The sequence below is a fragment of the Cibotium barometz genome, chromosome 34 (assembly GCF_041138505.1).
Source record: "Cibotium barometz isolate CiBa-2024 chromosome 34, ASM4113850v1, whole genome shotgun sequence".
NCBI lineage: Eukaryota > Viridiplantae > Streptophyta > Polypodiopsida > Cyatheales > Cibotiaceae > Cibotium > Cibotium barometz.
The window spans coordinates 6289314-6303958 of NC_141079.1; the positions used below are offsets into that span (position 1 = coordinate 6289314).

General features: G+C 41.0%; 1 protein-coding gene across 1 annotated transcript; it reads right to left on the reverse strand.

Moving 5' to 3' along the window:
• Nucleotides 1–7322: 7322 nt before the first annotated feature.
• LOC147618656 (G-type lectin S-receptor-like serine/threonine-protein kinase SD2-5) lies at nt 7323–10261 on the reverse strand. The gene has a single exon (XM_086773685.1). The coding sequence runs from the start codon at nt 10235–10237 to the stop codon at nt 7496–7498; it is 2742 nt and encodes a 913-aa protein (XP_086629811.1). The 5' UTR covers nt 10238–10261; the 3' UTR covers nt 7323–7495.
• Between the last annotated feature and the right edge of the window lie 4384 nt (nt 10262–14645).

The window sequence follows — 14645 nt, forward strand, 5'->3', positions numbered from 1 at the left end:
TTGAAATTGTATCAAGAGGTAAGACCCCCTTCACATCTTTACATGAGCATGGCATAAGAGATAGCCAAATTTAATGGGGAGCAATTTTATACATGGCAAACAAAAACCATGTATTTGCTCATGAGGAAAAATCCATGGGGGCTAGTTGAGGGAAGAGATGAATGCCCAGAGGGTGAGTAGGAAAAATGAGTGAAACAGTAGGAATGAGAAAGCATTAGGACTTATCGCACTCAGTTTAACTCAGTTTAAATGATGAAATCATTCATCACATCATAGGGATACAATGGGCAAAAGATGCATGGGATGAACTTAATAAATTATTTGGTACTCAAGCAAAAAATTCAAAGATAAATCTGTTAATGCAACTCTACAAACTAGATATAAAGGAAAGTGAACCTTTAATCACACACTTGAACAAATATAAAAGCATTAAGCAACAACTGGTAGCCATTGGCAAAAAGGTAGAAGATGGTGAGGCACTAGCAGTGCTTCTGAAGAGTGTGGACAAAGGAGAATATGAAAACATTGTAGCAACCTTAAAGAATGTACTTAAATTGAAGCTACACGAGATACAAGGAACTCTACTAGAGCAAGAGACCAGGGTCAAAGAGAAGAAAAGGTTGGACTCAATAGCTAGAGAAGAAAAAGCATTCTTCACCCGAGGAGGATTCTCTCGAGGACGAGGACGAGAAAGAGGATTCTCTCGAGGACGAGGACGAGGACGAGAAAGAGGCAGAGTAGGAAGAAGGACCTTCACTTGCCACAACTGTGGAAAGCTAAGACACATGGCAAGAGACTGCTATAGCAAACCCAGTGGAGAAGGAACGACATCGGCAAACTTCATGGAGGCTCCTAAGGAAGTGGAGTCAGATCATCTTTTCTGAGAGAGAGAGAGAGAGAGAGAAACCCCACAACCCAATGTAACCTGCCCCAACAAAGTAAACCCACAACCCAACTTCATGGAGGCTCCTAAGGAAGTGGAGTCACATCATCTTTTGAGAGAGAGAGAGAGAGAGAGAGAGAGAGAGAGAGAGAGAGAAACCCCACAACCCAATGTAACCTACCCCAACAAAGTAAAACCACCTTTGAGCCACCGATGATGTAGGCGATGTGGTAGATGTATGTGTGAGCACTTTAGTCAAGGTCACGGGCACTTGTAATAGCCTTGGACACATAGAGAGAGAGAGAATCAAGGACTATGAGTTTAGGGACTTGAGGCACTGGTCGCGGACTACCAAGTAAGAGGGAAACTTGGTATAGGGTCTAAGTGTGCTAGGATTATTCACTTGAGGGGAGGTGTTGAAATATACATGTGAATAGGGTGTGTGCAGGAACAAACCCTTAGCAAGAGGCTGTAAAAGAGAATCTGTAAATGAGTGAGAAGTTGTGAAAAGGTGAGAGGTATCTAATGGGAGAGAATAAAGGGTAGCATGAGAAGATTTAGGATGTGTGGAGATATTATGGGAAGAGGTGGAGAGAATCAAGTAAAAGAGGTGGAGAGAATCAAGCAAAAGAGGTGGAGTGAATCAAGGAGAGATCAGTGGGATTAGATGCTTGGATGTAAACTCTATAAATTGAGGCATTGGCCTAATGAGAATTTGCTAGTTTTTGATTATCCATGCTTACATTAAGCTATCAGCAGTTAATTTCTCACTAATCACATATTAATCATCATCTAATCTCTTTGTTAATGATGTTGATTCTAGCATTTGATCCACCATAGCTCATCACATTGCTACAAATTTAACACACCATTGGATGAAGAATTGGATCAAGGGTTAGGAAGAAAGCCACCTTTTAAAGAAAATGATCCATGGATTCCCAAAACCACCCTCTTCTCTTAAAACCACCTTCCTAAATTTAAATCCTCTCCATAATCCATCCATATGGATGAAATCAGCTCTTTGAGGAGGTTATGGGTCTCATCTTAGAATTGCTAAGCTTGCCTTGCAGTCAATTTGCATAATGGAGAGCTCTCAAATTTTCTTCTCCCATTCTCCAAAATCGCCTTGCATTGGTGGTTTATTTGTTGAAGAATAAAGAAAATCTTTTTTCCAATTTTAAAATTTCTCCCCACCTTTCCCTAATTGCAAGTCTATATTAAGTAAAAAAATTTACAACACTCTTCAAAATGTTGCCTAAAATTCTTCCTTCTCTTCTTCTTGAAAATCTCCATGCCACATGATGTGTTGGTCCTATTCCAGCTTTCCACTTCAAGTGATCTCCTCATTTTGTCTTGATTTCATGCTGCCTTCAAAGCTAAATCACTTGTATGGGCCTTTTCCATGGATAGTTTTTGCTCAAAAGTATATCTATAAAACCAATTGAACATTTCCTTGAGGTAATGTGTACGAGTCTTCCCTCCTCCATGTCGGGTGTTTTTGAAATATACTCTTCTAGCTCGATAGTGAGATTTTTCCATTCCTTAGGTGCTCCATATGTCAAGAGAACCATACTCATTCATGAAGTATGCACCATGAGCATATAAAATATGCTGCAAAAGAAAACAAGACCAACTCAGAAGCTATTATTCATAATCATTTCAAATTGATGAGTAGAAAGAAACTCTACATGTTGTGTAATGTTGGTATCACCCCATGTATCAACCATGGCCTTTGCTAAATTTTGAAGCTCTTCTTGAAATTTTTTGTAGTCGTCCTGCTTTTGGTCATTAATTTAACCATCTTATCAAAGTCTGACCAAACCTTCTCACGTAAAACTACAAGGCTTGGGTTTGTGTAGTCGAACATCATACATTTACACAAATCCTTCTACAAGTCCCAAGACTTTAAGTTCTTTACTTTTTCTGGCCTCTCTAGAAAACGTCTTGCCTTATGTCCACTCATGGACACCTGTTGTGCCACTTCATGATTCATGCCAAAGGTCTTCTTGTTAACAGTAATCTACACATTGCAGCCATGGCACCCAATTGAGTTGAGTAGCTCCTCTACCTTTTGAAGAGCTTCATGTTGTCTTTCCTTGCCTTGCATGGTAAATGTATAATCAATGTGACACTTGAACAGACAATCAAACATACGCATGAATGTATGAAAAGTACAAAAGTGAACATTCTTGAGTTCGAAGGAAATAATAGGATTCCATTTAGGGTCTCTCAAATGTCTGTTTAGCTTAGCTAGCATGTTAGTAGACAAGACATGACCAACCCAATTGCTAGCATTATCATCCATTGTGTCGTTCTCATCATCTTGATTCTCCAGCTTCCTCTTCCTTCCTACCTTCTTTTGTTTCTTTTCTCTCACCATTCTCATGCACCCACCATGGACAAGGATTTGGGGTGTTAGTACCTTGTGGACACCCAAGCAGACACTTTATTGTCTTCAAGTCACCTCATAAATACCAGTGTACTGTATAAGTGGCCTTACCCTTCACTTCTAATTTTTCCCCCTGAATTTGTGCTTATCAAATATCCTATCAAATATCCAAGCTAACACTTCATGTGTCTTCGTCGGTACTTCAAACACCCTAAGCCACCATATCTCCCTCTCAGATTATTGGACACTAAAAGAGAGAAATTTAACTTGCAAACCCTCTCCCTATCGCTCATCTGATTGTCTGGGTTTTCATTATTAGAACCTTCCAAAGGAAACTCAGCCTCCTTAGTCATGTTGATCTCACTCTTTGCATATTTCATTGCCTAATTCATAAGCATGATACTCGTTCATTCTAACCTCTTACCTTTCACAATCTGACACTCATCCACTTTCACAATCTGACACTCATCCACTTTCAACACAAAACTTACCTTGTCACCTTGCATGACAAAAAAAGTAGATAAGTTTTGGTACTTAAAAGATTTTTCTATTAGCTTGCAAGGAATGTAAAAAAATACTTAGATTGTTTAGGCAGTCTATAGAATAAGATCATAGCTCTCTGAAGATGATGTAGAGCAACAAATATATTGTTGAACTCATTGCAGGGATACATGATCTTACCATTTATGCCTCACTTTTTTCCCCAAGCTCCAATGGTTAATGTATCATCATTGATTCAATAGTATTCTCCAATTTTCCGTTGCACATCATCATTGCATGTCCTCTTTGCTAATGTTATCTTTCTGGGGACAAGAAAATTATTCCTTGTGATGCCTTATTTGCAGAGTGTATCTTTTAGCAATTGATGGAGGGGGACTTAATATCCTTTTGTGCTAATGGCCACCTCATCGCATGCATTCTCTAAACCTCCTCAATACTTAGAAGATTGGTAATGTCATCCATTATCTCATTTGCGACGAGCACCTGACGTATCTTCTTGTGGTGCGGGTCTCGAATGATGGAAAGAATGTCACGCCTCCTCACACAACTACGTAATATTTCACTAAAATCTTGAGGACCATTATCACCACATGCTTCTTTCAAAAAGTTCATGTCACAAACCAATGAAGATTACCAAAAACACCTTAATCTATTGCTCACAACAACCACAACAAGCAAAAATACCTTAATCAAAATTACTTTGCAACAATAATAGACAAAGAACAAAAAACAAACCTTGTTGCATGGATTCTTTGCTTGCAAGCACCACCACCAACTACGATTTTTTGAATGTTATTGATTGTCCTTCACTCTCTTGCTCCCAACCACGGGGGTGCTCTTCATTTGAGAGATTGTATCTTATAGCTTCATAACGCAAGCCTCTTTCTCTTTGACTCTTTTCTCTAGCTCTAAAAATTTATTTTGTGCATCTTGTAGTGCATGTTGTACACTACTCAAAGTACTTTGTAAGCTTTGTATTTGTAAGTGGAGGAATTGGACTCTCCATGCATCACTCATGCTTTTAACCTTCTACAATATCTAAGTAGCCCATTCTCACCCTCTCCAACAAACTTAATAAATGAAGGGAGATTAGTGAAGGGTGGACAATGCAAAGAAGGATCATTAGGATATAAATATCCATCAACCCAAAGATCCACATTAGTTCGACCTTATTGTCTTCGTGCATGCTTCTCCTGTGCATTCAGACGTTATTTTTTTATTAGTGCATATTCATTCAATATACGAACATGTAAGTCCACCTTCCGCACTCTTGTTGAATCTAAAATTTCTCTGTGCCATTCGAAAAATGGAAGAGATTATTCTGAAGTGACTCAAGGCTATCCTATAATATTCACAATAGGGTTGTCCTATTGTATCACAATGGAAGCTTGGGGAAGAGAGAGAGAGAGAGAGAGAGAGAGAGAGAGAAAGAGAGAGAGGTAGACCTATTGTATCCGCAATAGGAGAGGAGGGCTTGGGAAAAAGGGAGAGAGAGAATCTTATTGTTGCAGAGGTTGGTAAGAAATGTGATGAATAATAGTAATGAGTGAAAGAAATGGTTTTGAATCTTGATGATATGGAATGTGAGGGGAATTTCAAATACAACTATTAAAGTGGAGTAAATAAGATTGAAAGTGTAGATATCAGTGATTATGCTAGTAGGGATTTTAATAGCTAGAAAGAGAATCTTAGAGAGAATCCTAGTTTGAAAATTAGAGATCCCCTACTTTTAGGCCCAAAAGTAGGTTTCATTATGAGCTTTGTCTCCTTAAGCCTCAATAAAATTAGTCTTAATTCCTTTAAATTCCTTTTACAAGGCCCTTGTTATGCTCAAATGCCCCCTAATGCAAGTCATTGACCTAGAAGAAGAAGACTAGGAGGTGAAGCCTGCCAGGTTGGGCATGACCATAAAAATTGGTCTAGAATAAAAGCTAGTGCTCGTGGACATAGGAGCTAGCCACATAGCCTAATGTCCTAGTATTGATGCTAGTCCTCTTCTCCCTCTCAGGCATCTCTCTCCTCCTCTTCCATGCTCTCACTCACTAAGACATTGAAGTAGACGTTCAGCTTTCCACAGCTCTCTCTCTTTGCTCCCCATCCATTTGCAAAGCTTTCTTGTAGTGATGAGAAGAAAGGCAAGGTTGAGAGACCTAGCTAGCTAGAGGTGTAAGCCCCCGGTAAGACCCTTGGATTCATCCTCTTCTCCTCTCTATCTTACAAGGCTCCAGTGTTCTCAAATCGGTGAATATCTTGCCTCCATCTAAGCAAAGAGAGCTCTTCCTTCACCTCCATAGCCATGGAGTGTTCTAATGTCACAACAGAGTGAGGATGTGACAAACGAGTTAGCACATCCACATCAAGGAGTTACATTTATGACTCGAAGGTAAGACCCAATGGCACCTGATTTGACAAGGCTAAGGTAAGCACTTGACTAATTAAACTACAATGACTTGAACAAGAGCTCTCCTTATGCTCTTATAATTTCCTTTTGGGCATGCATAAGAAAGCATAGATCTCTCTTACATGAGCTCTTTGATGCATACATAGAGAGCATAGAGAGCTCTCTTTATACTCTTTAAACATGCATAAAGAGAGAAAAAATCTCTCTTTATGGTCTTTATGCATACATAGAGAAAACAGAAAGCTCCCTTGTGCTAATTATACTTACATGGAGATCACGGAGAATTCTTTTTATACTTACATAGAGCATAGAGAGCATAGAAAGCTCCCTTGTGCTCATTATACTTGCATGGATAGCATAGAGAATTCTCTTTATACATACATAAAGTGCATATAGAGCTCTCTTTATGCTATTTATGCTCTTTGTATACATAGAGATTGTACATAGAGAGCAAAGAGCTTTTTATGCTAGTTTTTGTTTTGTTTTTATGTAGAGAACATAAAAAGCTCCCTTTATGGTCTTTTTATGCATAGAGAGCTCTCTCTTGACATAAGGTTGCATATAGGCCTCTTATGCATAAGGCCGCATGCATATAGGCCTCCTATGCATCTTTGTATAGGCCAAGTAGGCCGCTTTGTAGATGCCTCATGCATATGCCACTTAGCAAAGGCCTCTTAGAACTAATTTCTAATGCTCTTATGTAGGTACTAGATGCTAGAGGCTTCCAAACACTCTCTGCAATGAATGATGTGCCGTTATGCTCTCGTCGTGGATGTGGGAGAGAGTTGGCATGACTGGCGAACCATTCACTTACCACATCTCGAGACAGAATCATGCATTCAAACCAACTTTTAAGCATCTGCTAACGATGAAAATCCTTGAATGGAAAATCCAAGAAAGGCTATACTCAACACCAATTAGATAGTGAAGACCCAAGAAAGGATATACGCAGTATACATTTGATCAGTTAACTAGCTCTTTGAGTACATAAAGATGTACATAGATGGGCTCACATGTCTTTCTATCAAATTGCGCCGCAACATAGGTAGTTCGATGATACTCGCGTTAGCAACAACACCATGCATTACCCATTCAACTGAACAAGAGTCCCTACAAAGATGTTGCAAATGATGTCCATGGAGTACAAAGAAAAAAACTAAATCGATGTAATTATATTGTTTCAAGGCAGTCCGAAAGACAGGACAAGCAAGATAATCACCGGCACTTAAGACACACATTACTTGGATGATTAAAAAGGTTGAAAATAGTGTGGATAGTTGGAATTTGTATGATCATGGAGGCCGTAATTGTTTACAGTCCATCAACGACCCTCCATGAGAATGCTACAGCTCGCAAGCGAGGCTTGAGTTTCAGGAGAGAGGGGCTCCAGGGCACGACCCTCCATGAGAGAGCTCCAACTTGCAAGGGAGGCTTCAGTATGAGGAGAGAGGGGCTCAAGGGCGAGGGTGAAGGGGGGCTCTTCACCGAGGGGCATGGTTCCTTCGATCATTTTACACACAGACCCCATGGAAGGCCTGGAGGAGGGGTCTTTCTGAATGCAAAGAAAGGCCACGTGGACAACTCTCTTCACCTGCTCTTCATCAAACACGCCGTTCAAGCGCTTGTCAACAAGCTCCAGCATTTGGCCTTGCTTGCATTTGAGGGCAGCCCACATGGGGAAATACCATTGGTCAGAGCCCACCAGTGATTGGACGGCATTCCTCCTGCCGCCCACAAGCTCCAGCAGCACCATGCCGTAGCTGTAAACATCACATTTCTTGCTGACCACGGAGTGCGATAGCCACTCTGGGGCAAGGTAACCAGGGGTACCCCTAACCCCGGTCATCACAAAAGAGGACTCCCTTGCAACCAGCTTGGACAGCCCAAAATCAGATAACTTGGCCACGAAATCCTTATCTAATAAGATATTCTGAGGCTTCACATCAAAATGGATAATGGGTCGCGGGCACTCTTCATGCAGATACGCCAACCCACGTGCCGTACCAAGCGCCACGTGGAAGCGAGTGGTCCAGCTCAGCAGACGGCCCTTGTGCTTGCCAAAGAGCCATTGATCTAAGGACCCATTATCCATAAACTCATAAACCAGTAGCCTATTTGATCTCTGAGAGCAAAACCCAAACAAAGGAGTAATGTTGTAATGGCTGATACCTCCAATGGTGGCCACCTCTGCAAGAAACTGCTTCAGACGAGGGGACCCTTGGTCTATCTTCTTCACAGCCACTTTCCTTCCATCTGGTAACACCCCTTGATACACACACCCAAAGCCACCAGACCCCACCAGCTTGCTAAACCCACTCGTCGCCTTCTCCAACTCCTTGTAAGTATACCTTATTGGCAGTAATGGCAATATCTCTTGTAGCTCTTCTTCATCCATCTCTGACTCCAAGCTGTCCAGGTCCCTTGACCTCCAAATATAACTGTACCTGCGTACCGATATGATGATTAAACAAGTAATTATCACCAAGGTGACTGCAGCAATGGCATATACCACTGCCTCCACCAAGTGATTAGAGTGGCTGCTGATAGGAGTTCCTGAGGTAGAGTACTGTAATTTGATATAGGTAGAGAAATCTGGGTTATCTAATGCAATGAAGGAGACATTAGACAAGCCTGTTGTGTCACTGAAGGGTAAGCAGTAGGAGGTGCCCCGGTGATAGAAGAAGCCAGAGCAAGAGCAATTAGAGGTGCAGCGGGCGATGCATTCTTCAAGAGGGAGTGTATTGTGCATGAAGGTGGTTTCAAAGACAGGATGGATGGATGTGAAGGTGGCCTTCTTGATCTCAACTAGAGTGTGCTCAGCATTGCTAGCTGGGCATTGCAATGGGATGGCACGCTTGCAACCTTGAGAGGGATCGGAGGGACTAATGGGGTTAAATGCATTAACAAATTCTGGATCAATCACAAACTCTGGGTTATCTTGTGATGATGGGCAGTGGCACGTGTGTTGCGTGCCAAGCAAGTACTCAGAGCAGATCCCATATGCTCCGCACGAGTTAGGGGCCAGGCAAAAGCTCTTACCGGATTGAGCTGAGAAGAGATAATTGGCTCCCTGTTGATGAAGGTAAGTGAAACCTTCTGGGTACCCATTGTTGGCTAGCATTAAGAAGTCCGAATCGAAAGTTGAGCTGAAGTAAGCGTTGGCAAAATTTGACCATTGGTAACTAGAGCAACCCCCTAGGACAGTTAAATTCCCCCCCTCTAGGGTAGCATAGGGTTGGATGAAACCTTTGATTGCTGCTGGACAAGCAAAGGATTCTAAAGATGCGGTCAAATTGACAGGTGGGTTCTTAGAGAGATCCATTGGATGGTCTGCAACATACTCTATTACACTCAGGTTGATAGGAACTGCCCAGTATGCCAAGGGGGCAGGTGCTTCAGAATTCATATAGAAAACCATACCCCCTGGCATCATCTCAGCTGTGAAAAGAGAGTTGTTGCTCACGAGTTTCTTCCCCAGTGCCAGGGTTTGTCCTTGCAAGAGAACGTCACTTGGATGATCAAAGCTTTGCCATATCACCTCGTTCTTAGAGTTGTATAAAGCCAAGTTGCCATTCTCTTGCATCTCCATAGCCTCCACATTACTCACCCTCCACACGACAGCCCCATCTCCATCTCTGAGCACCAAGTCCTTGTCGGTAGAGTTCACACCAAGAGAAACCAACCCTGATGTCCCTACCTGCTTCAACGGCCTCTGGCTACCCAAATTCCATACTGGCACAGCAAAGGATCTGCCCTCTGAGTCAGTCTTGTTGGTTCCCAAGCAAATTGTGAGGAAAATACTGGTAGGTGATGGCTTTGGAGAATCGAACAAGCTGAAGAAACCAAGTGAAAAGCCTTTGCCAGAGGAGAATTTGATGGAGCTTAGTAACGGTGTAAAGAGGGTAATGGAGGGTGAGGAGTAAGCATTGCGAGGCAAGGGGGAGGACAGGGAGAGGTCAGGAGAGAAGCTCCAGCCTGGGTGCAAAGGGGTGCGATAGGCTTGTGACACAGGGGAGAGGCAAAATGCCAAGAGAGAGAGAAGAAGCAGGCGTGTAGCTGCCATGAGGAAGAAAGCCTAGCAGCTTGAAAGGTGTAGGAGACGACTTGACAGAAACGCTTGCATAAAAACCAACCCAAAACAGGCTAGCGTATTGAATATGGTTGGTGGCAACAACGCGTTACCTCACACTCGCCCACCATCAGTATCCGAAACTTACCTTAATCTCTTGTACTTCCATTAGCAACATCAGATCCAGCTCGCTTGGACGTTGCACCGCATGCTCGAAAAAAAGTATTTCCCCATAAAGTGGAAAACCTTCATGTAAAAAATGTGAAATTATTTATGAAGGAAAATTTTGAAATGTGAAGGCTTTAATTAATAGAGACATTAGGCGCATGAGTAGTGTTTACTAAAAACTTGGGTTTAGTGTAATGTGAATTGTTAAAATTGAGATTTAACTTGATAAAATATAATTAGAAGGTTTTGATGAATTGTAATTTTTAGAGGTATATAATTATTTGACCTTTATTTAAAATTTTAAACATTTTAAAAATGTTAAATATACAAGCTTCAAAGAGTTTTAAACTTTTAGTATTATGTTTTAATTGCTACTAGTTATAATTTTTAATATTAATTAATAATTACTAACATTTTTTATATGAATGGCCATGGCCCATTTTGAGCCATGCTGGCCAGGCGGTCGGCTCCGTTCATACTAGATAGTGTATTAGATTTTAGTGTGCATTGTGCAATTGCCAATGTGCAATGTTACATGTATTATAAATTATAATTTATGAAATTAATAATTATGTGCAATGTATTATGTGCATACTAGTAAGTTAGTAACTACTAACTAGTTTCTAGTTAGTAGCTTGTCCACCAGCCCCCAACATTCACTCACCACCAACGTACATGATTGTATAGACTTTTAAGATGTTTTATTTCACTTGCAATGTCTCTTTAACCTTTTTAATATCTTGGACGGTTGATTTTTTTCCTTGAGCCCTTGAATTTCTTTTTAAAGGAGTGAATCCTAAGTAGTGAGCACTCCACAATGCAGTGATGCACCTTCTTTGTCATTCAACGTTGCACGTAGGCGGCAGCACGCAGCACGCATCACTCCACAGTGCATTCTAAATTCTAATTTCTTTGTCATTCTGCGTGAACACTGGTGCACGCAGGCTCACTGCATCATGCATGTCTTCTCTTTTTTATTAGTCCCTATTGCCACGTTGTAGTTTGAGTGGTAGCTCGAGTCTTTTCCAGGCTACAGCACTCCACGTTGTAGTGTGAGTGGTCGTTGGTCAAGTGATGAGTCCAGTGCAGTGCACGCAGGCTCTATAGTGTGGTGACTGGTCGTTGGTCGAGTGACGACTCATGAGTCTTTTCGAGTACATGGCGATGCAGGTTGTAGCCTATAGTATGCAACGCATCACGATTCATGGCGACACAGGTTGTAGCCTACAGTATGCAATGCATCATGATTCACTACCTATACGAGTGATGACTTGTATGTTGTAGCCCTCCATGCGTGACTCATTAGGGGGCATTTGGACATATTTTGGACCTTTTACTAATGAAAGTAATTAGCAAAACGGACCAATAGGAATAGAGGATTGCGCACATTTAGTCTCCTTTGAATATAGGGAGGGAGACTAGGCTATAGGGAGGGGACTAGGCTTTTAGTACTAATAATTACACTTGTCCCTTAAAAAAAGTAGGGGGTTTAGGGTAGGTATGGTCCCACCATTTTCGTGGCTCAAAAAATCCTTAAAATTTTGAAATTTTCAAGATCCCCCCAAAAACCCATCTCAAATTTCATTGTAATCAAAAATTTCATTTTCAAGTCCGCTTTCCCTCTTGAACGTCCAAATTAAACTCTTCCTCCCTTTCTCTTCCATATCTATCTCATTTGCCCAACCCTAATGAAACCATCAAACCTTGAAACCCTAAACTTTCTCCTCCATCTTAATCTCCCTCCCTTCTCGGAGCTCCATCTCTTTCATCTTCAAGGCTCCCGTAAAACCCTAGTCTGCACATCTCTTTCCTGTTTACTCTGAACCTAACCTTTATACTCTAGCTTCCAAGAAGATATAGCCGCACCAAGAAGACCAAAAGACGAGATTGACGAGATATCCTTGCACAACAAGAAGGACGATGATGGTCCTTGGGTGGGAGAGGCATTTCGTAAGAGCGCTTGGGTTTATCTACAGGCATGCTGCAATCGGGCCTCACCGAGTTCGATGGCGAAATGTACTGGAGCACCATTGGAAAGGTTGTTTACAAGGCTTCAAGAAGGCAAGCAATGGAAAACTAGTGGCCACGGTACAACATGTTTACACAGCACGAGATATCCATCTTCGCCAACAAACTCGATTTCTATACAATTATAAGTATCGCAGGTAGAAAGGGACATGTGAGATTTTCTGATGGAGATGTTTCAATGTAAGTCAACTTATTTCTTGTTTACAGATATTTTTCCTTCAAGCATGGTAGAGGAGCAGCCATTGGAAAGCCTTAGCGGAACATTTTAAGCATTGCATGTAGACATTGGTCAAGCAATGTTTTCTTGTAAAACAAGTGCAGAACTTCTTAAGAAAAAGGTCTTCTTTTACCGGCACTCCTATTTGGTGCCAAAGCAGGATGGTGGGTTTGGTAAGTTACAGATAATCACATCTCCACCCCTATCTTCTATAGAATGGCCAATTCCAGATGCTTGGACTGTAATGGTCATGAAATCAAAGATGCTTTGTGATATACAAGGGTCTTTGAAGTTTGCAAAGCCCTCTCGGTCTGTGAGTCTTAGTTGGGTATGCCTAATACATCTTTTTGCCAAGATGTTCAATCAATTTTGTTTCTCACAAACACCTATCATGTTTGTGTCCAAGAAGGTATTAGGTGATGACATGGTAGCCTTGCTTAGAGACCAGTGGGATACATAAGGATGACACATTCAAGTGCAATATAGTAGAATCTAGTGTCTCATTTCGGTATCTCAAAGCTCGTGCCGCCACACTACACATACGCTTCTATTATGAGCGGTGGATGAAAAAGAATAGTTGTTGGGTCCCAATGCAGGCAGATGAATAAGTTGTTTTGCCTCTCGACATATGCGTTCGGTTGCCCAGTGGTGCAATGGAAGTTGTAGGTGCAAGTAGACATTGGAGCCTCCTAAATATTAGAGAGCACCTCCTAAATATTAGAGAGCACCTCAATATTGTGGGAGGTGAGGATATTAGTAGAGCACCTCAATATTGTGGGAGGTGAGGATATTAGTAGAGCACAATTCAAGGTGAACAATAGGAAGATTCGAAACCGACTAGAGCCAAAGACCTTGGTAGATCCCGATTGGGATGTTGATGGTATATCACTCAATTAATGGGGATTTTGAATTTTGTGAATTTTAAAGCTACTTCAAGTATGTAAATTTTGTAAAGTCCTTGCCCTCAAAAAAGTATACTGAGCAATGAATTTTTGTCTTGTAACAGCTATGAATTTAGATTTTTATATTAAAGTTATAACTCAACAAATTTACTCTAAAGCTGCCTCGAATGTGCACAATAATGGTCAGCTTAGCATAGGTACTAGGGTTCCTATTCCAAAATGGTTTAGTGACACACAGATTTACAGCACATGGTTTTTTTATGTCGATGGTTTCGGAGTCTATCCAAAACAGTATATAAAGACAAGTCCATAAGGGAATTGAGAACATAATATCTTACAACTTATAAGCTCTATACAAAAGTCGCCCATGGATGCAAATTCTTCTAATGAGAGGACTGTTCCTAGCAAGGTTGCTAGGCCAGCTATTTTAGCTGTTTCTTCTAATGATGACTCCTATTCCTCTATTGGGGATACAAATGATCAACCTATCCAGATATCTGAAAGCTTCAAGAAAGACCTTGAAGATGTAGACAAACTGATAGATGAAGCCAAAGAGGTATATCAAAGAATTCTTCAGATGAACAACCCAGAGAAGAGGACGGAGAAAAAATCTGTCGTGCAGAATTAGAAAGGTCTTGTATCGAGGGACTTAGGCCCAATAGAAGTCATTGTAAGACTTGTATTGAATTGTTGTATCTTAGCAATGACTAATGTGATGAAAAATTTCTACATGGACATGTGTCTACTTTACAAAGTACTCATAACGATTTTGAAGCAAATGTCTTTAAAATTCAGTTTTAACCAAAGATAAGTAATGAGAATAAAAATTCTGAACAATCTATTTTATTATGGCAAAGCACAATACTCACAAAATACAATAATGAGTAGGGCTCAATAAAAATATAGAATGTTTATAAAAATATGAGCCGAGCTCAATAAAAATACAGAATCTTTACAACATTGTCTCTGGACATATACAAAATGCCTCTAAGAGGTTTCGGGCTCTGTAGCCTCAGCCTTGGCCTCCTCCTTTAACTCAGCCTTGGCCTCCTTCTTTGACTCAGCCTCCTTCGACACCTTGGCCTCC